The 11,175-nt window shown below is 34.2% G+C and overlaps 1 protein-coding gene across 1 annotated transcript; it reads left to right on the top strand.

Moving 5' to 3' along the window:
* The first annotated feature begins 5,875 nt into the window (after positions 1–5,875).
* Positions 5,876–10,825, top strand: LOC142609624 (putative E3 ubiquitin-protein ligase LUL2). The gene is made up of 3 exons (XM_075781255.1): positions 5,876–6,871; positions 9,434–9,926; positions 10,397–10,825. Exons 1-3 carry the CDS (start codon positions 6,222–6,224, stop codon positions 10,511–10,513), a joined length of 1,260 nt encoding a protein of 419 aa, XP_075637370.1. The 5' UTR covers positions 5,876–6,221; the 3' UTR covers positions 10,514–10,825.
* The last annotated feature ends 350 nt before the right edge of the window (positions 10,826–11,175 follow it).

The raw sequence follows: 11,175 nt of genomic DNA, 5'->3' as shown, positions 1-11,175 counted from the left end.
CCTTGTCTGTTACCCTCGTCCTGAGGATAATTCTTGGACGGCTGCCGAGGTGATGACCGTCCAGGGACGGTCTGAGCGTTTTCATCCCACATCAATTACTATATTAGAATAGAGACAATAAACTAAAGTGTCCGACTTGAAAATATCTGTAATTACAAAATAAGTATTATGTTAAGTTCCATAAAGAAATTATTTAAATTGTACTTTTTCTAAAGAGTTACACTTTTTGTAAACCATTGGATTTAAGTAGATTCAATGATTAAAAAAAGACCCTCATTATTACAAATATTTTTATTAGAATTTTATTAATTACCTTCATTTATTACATTCTAAACCTATCTCTAAACCTAACAAAATTTGACGTCTGTCTCTTTCTCTCTACGTTTCTCTTTCTCTCTATTTGTCTCTCTCTCTCTACATTCTAAACCTACGTTTCTCTCTCTCTATCTCCTCCTCTATTGCTCCTCCACTATTGTTCCACCTCCAAGGTTGCCAGCAGAAGAAAAGGTTAGAAGGTACCCGTTGTTAGAAGACTTTCCCATTCTAAGTCCTTGTTACAACGTGTCTGGAGTTAAGAAGATGGATCTGCCTGAATTTGAAATTCATTTTGCAAATGAAGCTATGTGGAATTTCCCAATTGAGAATTACTTTATCCCGCTTGAACCAGAGAGTATTGCTTGTTTGGCAATTATGGCTATTATATTCTATTCTCTTCTCTTCTCTTTTACTTTTAGCCTCTTTTTTAAGTACCCATTGTTGGAAAAACATGGTTTGTATCTCATACAAAACATATACAGCAGAAAATTAACAGATCTACTTCATTCGTGATTAATAACATGCACCATGTAAATTTCATAATTTAAGAACAAGAGAGCGTACCTTGAAGCGGTAAATTTCAAAACAAAAATTAGAAGAACTTGGGAACACTTTTAATCTTCACTCTAATTCCACCAACGCCTAAGAACTGTGGTCTCTCAATCAGTTTCCAATGGAGTATTAGAGAGTGGTTTTCTCTCACACATACACACCATTTTACAATAGTGTCTCTCTTACACAATTTTGAATGTTTCTCACTTTGTATCTAACTGATTATCTAATTAGGCTAGCCTTTTGGGCCTTTCTAATTGGGCTTTAGTATATGGTTTGGAGTGGGACCAAAAGGGACTAATAATACACTAGCTCCAATGGGCCTTAAGCTTTTCTATCAACTCTTGACAAATCCAAAGTTATCATTAACTATATCTAATACCACTATATAAATATAATAGCACTCTAGACCTTATTTATAAATTATATCTTAAGATTGTACATGCAACCCCTTCATAAAATATTTGTAGTAATACAAAGTCATGAAAGTAAACTGCTACTTTGAAGATTACAACACCTTAATTCCTTGAGTACCCGGTTTAATTCTTTAAGTTATTCACCATATATTTATGAAATCCAATTCTATAAATATATACTTTAGTAACTCCTTACTAAAGTGGTTAGGTCTAACTCTCTGAATAACCAAATTCATTAAACTTATCTCAAATGAATATTTTATATCTCCGTTAAGAGACTATAAATTCCATCTTGAGAATATATGTTTCATCAACACTAAATGTGGCTACCCAACAAACTGAAATTTTGATCGTTATTTTAAATCTCACTTCTGATATATCAAAGTAACCTACACTTCATGATTAAGTCCATTATTCTTTTAGGGTTAATAGTTCATGTAAATAAAAGTCATGAGATTTATTATTCATTTGACAGTCATTAGGAGAATAATAAATCTTACAGCGGTCCAGTTCAATATATTTTAACTCTTAAAACATATCAACATACCGACTGAAATCTCCATTTCCATGATCAAGACAAATCATCTTAGTTGATGTGTTATAATCTAAGCAGATGAAATGCCCAATTTTATCACCGACTACGAACTAAAATTTTGAGTTTACAAAAAATTTGTGATTTATATTTTCTGTGACTTTTCACATAAATCACATACTATGCATCTCATGAACTATATGATAATGTCTCAATATTCATGTTACCATTATTTTTAGATAATAATAAAATAACTTTATTAATCACAATATTAATGTCATACATTGTATCATACAATAAGATTTATGGGCACACATCCTAACACTCATCAACCCACAAAAAGTTGGAAAGTAACATTGGAAGTGTTGCTGATTAACACCTTTTATTTTCAAACACAAGGTGTTTTCTTAGTAACTCGCCATTCATATATTTTGATTTTCCTTCTTCTTCATTTTTGGGGTTATTTTTTAATTTTTTTTTCATTTTGTTCTGGGTATTAAAAAAAAAAACTTCAAGGTGTGTAAATTGTTTTTTTTTTCTTTCTTTATGTGAAGACCCACCCTTTTCTTCATGGGTATATTGATTTTCAAATTCCTCAATTATTTTTCGTTGTTTTGGTAGAGGACATTCTCTGGCCTTACTTGTGTCTGGTATATGGATCTCATGGTTGTGTAAATACCAAATGATAGATGCATCTTTTGAATGCAAAAGATAATTATTAGTTGTAAATTGACTTCAGTGATGCACTGGACGGAGATGTAATTTTAAAGGAATTTAACTGGTACATGGTGAATTTTATGATATAAAGGTATCAAGGGGAAATAAAATGACCATGAGAAATTGATCATTATAATTAAAGATCCAAAACCAAAAGATCAGTTTTAATGGGTTGCTCAATTTTTAAAAATATAATGTAGGCGGCAAACACCAAGATCCTAAAAGATGGATTAAGATTACCATTAGACAGGTACAATGATACATTAGATTTGCCAGTTAAGGCAGTTTGGAACCACTCATGTAGACTATTGTGTTTTGCCAGTTCAACCTTTGTAAGTCACAAATGAAGACTTTGGTTCATCTCCACAAAAAAAAGGATTTTATATCACAGTAACATTTTATAGCCCTTTAGCCTTCTTCACAAATGCCTCCTTGATAGCCTTCTTCCAGCCATCTAATAAATAGGCCCTTTTTTTTTTTTGCTGGCAACCTGTGGAGGTGGAACAATGGTGGAGAAGCAATGGAGGAGAAGGGAGAGAGAGAGAGAGAGACAAACAGAGAGAAAGAACACGTATAGAGAGAGAGAGTCAAATGGCAAATTTTGTTAGGTTTAAAATGTAATAAATGAGGGTAATTAATAAGATTTTAATAAAAATATTTGTAATAATGAATGTCTTTTTTTAACCGTTGGATCTACTTAAATCCAATGGTTTAAAAAATTTATAACTCTAAAGAGTTATACCAGGTGTAACTCTCTCTCTCTCTCTCTCTATAATGGTTTGACTAGGAAGTTAGAACTTACCATATTGGATTTTTTCTTACTTCATTTCATTCCATATATATAATGGTTTGACTTAGAAAGTTAGAACTTACCCTGTTGGATCTTTTTCTTACTTCATTTTCATTCTCATATATATAATGCCAATAATGGTCTGACTTAGAAAGTTAGAACTTACCCTATTGGATTTTTTACTTCATTTCATTCTTCATTCTCAAATTATTATTATGTTTATATGAAAAAAGAGAATAAGAGAAGAAGGAAGGCATGCACGGTTAAAAGTCTACGACTACTACCTCCCTTAGATCGATGTTCCTTACATTATAGGTAATTGTCATTGTATTTTGATTGATGCTTGTGACTGTGAAATCGTCAATCAATTACAGTGATAAGGTCCACCTTCACCATTGCAAGATCATCACTAACAACTTTCACATCATTGTTTTAGTTCCCCATGCCACTGTAGCTTGCACACACACCATTAAGAAGTAAGAACTCCTAAAACCCTAAAATGGTATGAGTGCTTCCACACCCTACTAGCACGCATGTGAACCGAGTGCAATACTTATTTCTCACAAATGTTTTTACCATTCTTATAATTTAGCTTTTACTTTCTTTACTCTTTCTTATTATTTTTAATAGTTAAGATTTAAAGTTACGTTTTTAATTTTTATTTTTTCACTTTTTCAATTTTAAATCTAAGCCCTTCACAGCTATTGCATTACACCTGATCTCAATTCCACCAGCACACTTTGTAAATTCTTTATTAAAATATTTAGTTTGCCGAGCTCATCTCTGATTGGTTCCCAACGGGTTTTTCTTTTTCTTTTATTGATTGGTTCCCAATACTTGGTTCCTTTCATAAGTCATCATGAGGTTGTACCAAGACACTCACGGTGCGACATTGTAGCTTAGTTTGCCACCTCGACCTTAAGGCTATGTTTGGTTGATTGGAAGGGGAAGGAAGAGAGAAGAGAAAGGAAAAAGGGAAGGGAAATTAAAGAGTGAGGAAAGAAAGTACTTCCTCTCAAGTGTGTTTAGATATAAAGAGGAAGAAAAAGGAAAAAGATGTGATGTATTTTAAACTTTCTTTTCTTTCTTTTCATTTCCTTCTTCTTCCATCAAACCAAACAAAGCCTTAAACCATGACCAATCTCCATCAATTCAAATGTGTAGGTAGGGTGGGGGTTCAAGCCGTTCAACTATGCGTCGAGGAATGGAGAGAGAGAGATAGAAATGATAGAATCATTTTTTTTTAAAACACTTAATAGAATAAAGAAAAAATAATAATAAAGAATTAGATGTAAGATATATTTGAACTTTAATTATTAAATAACAAATAGATACCTTTTTTCCCCCTTTTTATATCATGGTTAAGAATAAAAATATACCCTAAATCTATCGCATCCTTGTCCCCTAAGTTCTTGAGCCACTGACCCTTACTTAAGAAAAAGTAATTTATATTAAATAATATTACGTTATCTGTATCAAAATTTATTAAAAAGAGATATATATTCAAAAATAACTACCTGTTAACACATGTCTTCCATTTATTAGGAAAATAGGTGTCTTTCATTTGTTAGTTAAGTAGTTATTTGTGCAGTCATGTTTCACACTTATTAAATTTTTATATTACTAATACGATATCATTTGATACCTAATACATCCTCTCTATGTAAAAAGGTGTCGTCATACCAAAGATGTCTTGGCAAACAAATAGATAAGATTTAAATAAATAATTGAATATGCCAATGTTATTACCATGACATCTCGCAATGTAGCTTTCCAAGTTAAAGCCTAAAATAACTCCTAAAAAAAATAGAAGGTTAAAGAAAATGTTAACAAGCACAACAAGTGCTTGTTAAAGGTTGTACAAAAGTGGGTCCTATTAAATAAAAAAATATATTAATATTTATCTTAAAAATATAAAAATAAATGAAAGAATATAAATGAAAATGATATAACACAATATCATTTGATAACAAATACTTCCTCCTTATGTAAGAAGGTGTCATCATACCAAAGATGCCTTGGCAAACAAGTAGATAAAATTTAACTAAATAATTGAATATGCCTATGTTATTACCATGGCATCTTGCACGGTAGCTTTCCAAGTTAAAGCTTAAAATAGCTCTTAAAAAAAAAAAAAAGTTAAGGCAAATGTTAAGTTAAGGTGGTACAAAAATGGGTCCTATTTAAAATAAAAAATTAGACAAATGTTAATATTTACTTAAAAAATATTAAAATAAAACAAAAATAACATAAAATTGACCATTTTGATTATTTAAATATTTTTTCTCATATCGAAAAATATGTCATAAAACTACAGGAAAAAAATATAAATAAATAAAAAGTCAAAAGTTGCTGTTAGTTAACGCAACCCAAAAGTTAAAGCCGAAAATGCTTGCAAGGATTAAACAGGAAAAAAAATGCAATACATGGAAAGCAAAGTTAGGGTGTTCGGTGTTCTATTTATACCAAAATAAAATAATAATAAAATAGTAAAGGCTGATGTTACAGTAAATGCACTCACATGTAAAAGCAAAGTTAGGAGCAAAATCCAAAACTCTGAACCCCTCAAATATCATCGAAGGTGGTGTATTGGGTGGAGCTTTACGCAATCCCATTGTACCAACCCATCATTTGATTCCCATTTCCACCCACCACCACCACCGCCATTCTCAACCATTCTCTCTTCCACCATAACCTACATTCCAATATCCAAATCCAAAACAAATCCAAACCCAATCCCCTACTTTCTCTACTACTACTCCTACTCCCACCTTTGAAATTCATCTTCATCCACACCCATACCCATTTGCCTTATAAATCTCACAACCTGTCCTTCCCCAAAAAAAAAAAAAGCAAATTATCCACTTATTACCAAAAGAGGTAAATTTCTAACCGTTGCATGCACGTGGATTTACTTTCTAGTAAAAACCAAAACCAAAGACGACAACAACAACAAAAAAACAGTGAGTTCAGTTTGGGAATTTTGAGGATGGGGAATATAGGGAGTAGGGGGCGGCGCAGGCACGGCGGTAGACGGCGGAACCACCCGTCTACGCCGCTTCCTGCCACTCCTCAGCCTGAAATATCGGCTAACCGATACGTGTTCGCGGCGGCGACACCTTACCCTTCCCAATTCACAAACACCGCGGCAGCAGCAGCAGTAGCAGTAGCGGCGGCGCCGCCACCACCGTCACCACCTCTTCCTCCGCCACACGTTCCGTACTACCAGTACCCTCCAGGGTACTATCCTAATCAGCCACCGTCTATGCCGGTTCCTTTACCGGCTCCGTACGACCACCCCCACCACCACCACCGTGGTGGACCTGGGCCTCAGATGGACCCGGCACAGGCCCAGGCGAATTGGGTCGGGGGTAGGTACCCATGTGGGCCGGTGATGACTCCTCTGACCCCATATATCGAGCACCAGAAAGCTGTCACTATTCGAAACGATGTTAATCTCAAGAAAGAGAGTTTGAGGATCGAACCTGACGAGGAAAACCCAGGAAGATTCCTCGTATCATTCACTTTCGATGCCACGGTTCCTGGGAGGTATTTATATATATATATACATATAGGAATGCTTTGAAACGTGTTTTTTGGACTTAGAATTTTTATTTTGTTTAGTTGAATTGGTTTGGGGTTTTTCCTGCTTATTTTGTAGATATAATTCTTTACTGGGTCAATTTCAATTTTTGTTGGAACGTATATTTTGTTTGGATTTGGAGTATTTGACTTGAGAGAGAAATTTAGGTTGACTAGCTGTCGAAGTAGTAATTTAAAAGTGTGCTCTTTGGGATGAAGGGAAGGTTTTGTGGGTAAATTTTTTATGGACTTGTGAATGTTTTTGAGAGCTTGGTAATTTACCTCACCAGTTGAGTTAAGGAAATTTTGATTGAGAGCCAGGAGCAGTGGAGTTTAATGGCGGAGCCTGTTCTTCTTTATTATTGTAACTATCAAATTACCAAAAGAAGTGCTGGCTGAGGATTCTAATTGGTTTACTGTATTTGTTCCAATAAGAAATTCATGGGGTTTTGTTTTGTAATTGCTTCTTGAAGATAATTATAATGAGTTAGGCAAACTGAAATATATAAAAATGGACTGTGTGCTATCAATGTAATACTACTGACTTATTAGCACAGGCCAATACTGAAATAATGTTTTAAGATCGAATGTAAGGTTTAATTGACTGTTTTCAATATAATACTTACTGATTATTATTATACTATTCCAACCAAAGTTATATATTGACAGAGGTTTGCTATTCATGAGAAAGCTTTTATCATTTTGCTTCAGCTTTAAACTTTGTATTATGTTTCTTGGAAGATAGCTAAAGGAGGAGTTGGTTGTTGAAGAGTATGTTACGATTGAAAGGAAAGGAATTCTGGCACTAGTATTGGTGAAAGAGGGATGCATGTTTCTTAAATAGAAGAGGAAATGGTCATAGTGTGTGCCTTTCTTGAATGGGGACCATATTAATTGCAAAGGAGAAGGTCCCCATTTTACCTCATTTAGATGAACATTGTGTTTTTTTTTACTGTAGAACAATGACAAGATGACCTTCAGTTACTTTCTATGAACATCCGTGGATCTAGAATAAAATTATTCCTTTTCCCTAAAAAAATTACTTATAGATGCCAAACCTGGACCAATTTGGACAACTGAACCACTGGAACCACGTGTGTGTCTTGCAGAGGCTTCTACTGTTCTGGCCTACCAAGCAGCCATATTTTTTTTTAGATAAGTTCAACAAAAAATATATATATATGGCTGCTTCGTAGGCCAGAACAGTAGAGGCCTCTGCAAGACACACGCAGCCACATAAAAACTAATTCTGTATGATGTTAAAGCTTCAATCTTACTTATCTCTGTATACATATGCATCATGGATTTCCCATAGGTTTTACTGGCTAGAGGTGAGTCCAAAGGGCTCTTCTTTAGAAAGATCCCCTATGTTATCAATATATATATATAGCTGGGCAAGAGTGTATTTTCTTGTAGAAAATAAGGATGTTGCTTCAATGCTTTCTAAGGACTAAAATTTCTTGTGTCTCAGTCTATATTTGAACTTCAATATTTATGTAACTATTGCTCTATGAGTCTCGAAGATAACTTTGCATTTATGAGGAAGTTGAAGTTGAAGATTAGGTCAGTGCTTTTACAACTTTGTCTAGTGGCACCAGGAATAAGATTGCAGGTGGTGGAGAAGTTTCAGGGAAACAATGAGAAAGCTTAAGCAGGTAGAGACATGATTGAGGTGGTTTAGTAATCTTAATAGAAAATTTAGGTGTTACTAATGGGGGATGCTATGGGCCTATGGCCCATGGTATTGGTGAAAACTTCGGATTAGGCAGTAGCGAGTTTGAATATGATGATTGTAATGGAGAGTCTTTTGGAATCATACAAAATGTTTTTTGTATAAAGTGAATTGCAAAAGAGACGTCCACAACAGAGATGTCGTTAAGGCTTGGATGATGACAGTGAATTGTTTGCTTTTATAGTTATTATTTTTTAAAGATGAAGATTTGTGGTACTCTATTTAATTGGTGAAAAGTGATCGAGATGGTTGAGTTGAACCTTATACATTTCTATTTAGGCAATACAAAATAATCATATGAAGAACCTAGGCTCTATTTGGTACTGTAAACAATATTCAAGATATTGACTTCGTGTATGCACAGTTTCATTTCATTTTTCTTTGTTTTGGGGGTTTATGCTTTGAGGATCACAATTATTATGAGATCACAATCATTACAATGTTTCGCTAAGTAGTCCCTAAGTAATACAGTGCCTAGCTTTCATATGGTATTATTGTGTCATTGTTATCATAAGTTTTCAATGAGGTATTATGAAGTAGCATATTGTGGTAGTAGTTTTGTTTTTGTTTCTGCCCTCTTGCATGCTAGAGGGCATCACTTTTTCAATGAGGTATTTTAGTGTGTTTTGTTTTGATGTATTATCAGATTGTTAATTTTGGATCTTTAACATATATTCAGATCCTTAAATATGCTTTGTTATATAGTTTCCATCTCTCAGATCTTTTGCCTGTTCTTTATTTCTGTCTGACAATTAATACTTTTCTTGATCAAAAGTTTCATTTACTTTGTTCAACAGCATCACCATAATTTTCTTTGCAAAAGAAGGTGAAGATTGTAACCTGACACCGATGAAACTAGACCTTGCACCTGTGACAGTACCGTTCCAACAAGGTCTGGGCCAGAAGTTCAGGCAGCCCTCTGGAACTGGGATGGACTTCTCAGTGTTTGAGGAGACAGAGCTATTTAAAGTGGGTGATGTAGACGTCTATCCTTTAGCAATTAAGGCAGAGGCAAACCCAGTTAACGAGAATGGTACAGATGGGAACCCAATACCTGCAAGTATGAACTCTCAGATAACTCAGGCAGTATTCGAGAAGGAGAAAGGTGAATACCAGGTTAGGGTAGTGAAGCAGATCTTGTGGGTCAATGGAATGAGGTATGAGTTGCAGGAGATATATGGGATTGGGAATTCAGTTGAGGGTGACGTGGATGGGAATGACCCAGGAAAAGAATGTGTCATCTGCCTATCAGAACCACGGGACACAACCGTCCTTCCCTGCCGACATATGGTAATTAAACACATGTTTTTCCATTTGCAGTTCTGTGATTAGACAATTACAAGTGGTTAAGCCATAGTTATGATTTTGAAACAAGTTGCCAAATTAGTTTCTTGTACAAAGGTTGCCAATTTATTGTTTTTTGGGAGCCATTTTAGTTAAGTCATTTTTTGACATGAATCAATGGCAATCCTTGTTTACTGTGAGTTTATTTGACAAGGCTGGCAATTGCATGTCTTAATTCCATTCCGGAATGTCTTAAAGATTTATTATAGACTGGTTTCTTGGATTACTCATTCCACTGCACCAATATGACCCAATATGTCACAAATGTAAAATATGTGCTAATGGGTTATAACACCAGATGCATGTTTTTGTCCTGGAAAACTGTTGCTCGTTCACTAATATTCTTAATTTGGATCATTACTTAATAGCTGGGTATTAATGTAGTATCACTGGCTGTGTTTCTTTCCATGTTGCAGTGTATGTGCAGTGGATGTGCAAAGGTTTTAAGGTTCCAGACAAACCGATGCCCAATATGCAGACAACCAGTTGAGAGGCTTTTGGAGATTAAGGTCAACAATGGTTCTGTGGAATAAGAAGATTTCTTCTGCTGCTAGAAATAGCCCTGTTCTTATCTTTCTTGCTTTCCTCCTTTTCTTTTTTCTTTTTTCTTGTTTTGTTTTTGGCTTTTTTTAAATATAGTAGTTTTTTTTTTTTTTTTTTCATATTTTTCTGGTTTTCTAATTATCAGAATAGAACATGTCCTTGACAAGTAGTTTGGTAAGGATAAAATTCTGGCTATACCTTTTTTTTTTTTTTTTTGATACGTATGGCTTACCTTTTTAATTGTACTACAAAACCAATACTAATCAAATGTTTGGAATGAAAATAAATAGGGATGACAATAATACCTCATTCTGCATGACCCGCTTTTTCTTAAGACGAGACGATTTCTGGTAGCCCCGTCCCATCCTAAGTGTGCATATAATATAATATATATATATATATATATGATTTTTGTAATATATTATATATATTATATATAATTCTATTAATATTCTCCAAAAACACTTGTCTCTCTTCCGGCCCCAGCACCCTCAAAGTTACCCCTCCAGCCCTCCCCTTTCTTTTTCATCTTTATCATCCCTGATAAGAGCATTCAGGGCAAAGAAGGTAAATTTTTTAATATTTAACAATTTAAAAAATTATTTTATCTATTTTAACGATCCATGTTATCATCCACCCAATATTAAAGATT

Source organism: Castanea sativa, chromosome 9 (genome assembly GCF_040712315.1).
Source record: "Castanea sativa cultivar Marrone di Chiusa Pesio chromosome 9, ASM4071231v1".
NCBI lineage: Eukaryota > Viridiplantae > Streptophyta > Magnoliopsida > Fagales > Fagaceae > Castanea > Castanea sativa.
This window is presented reverse-complemented; position numbering and strand designations above follow the sequence as displayed.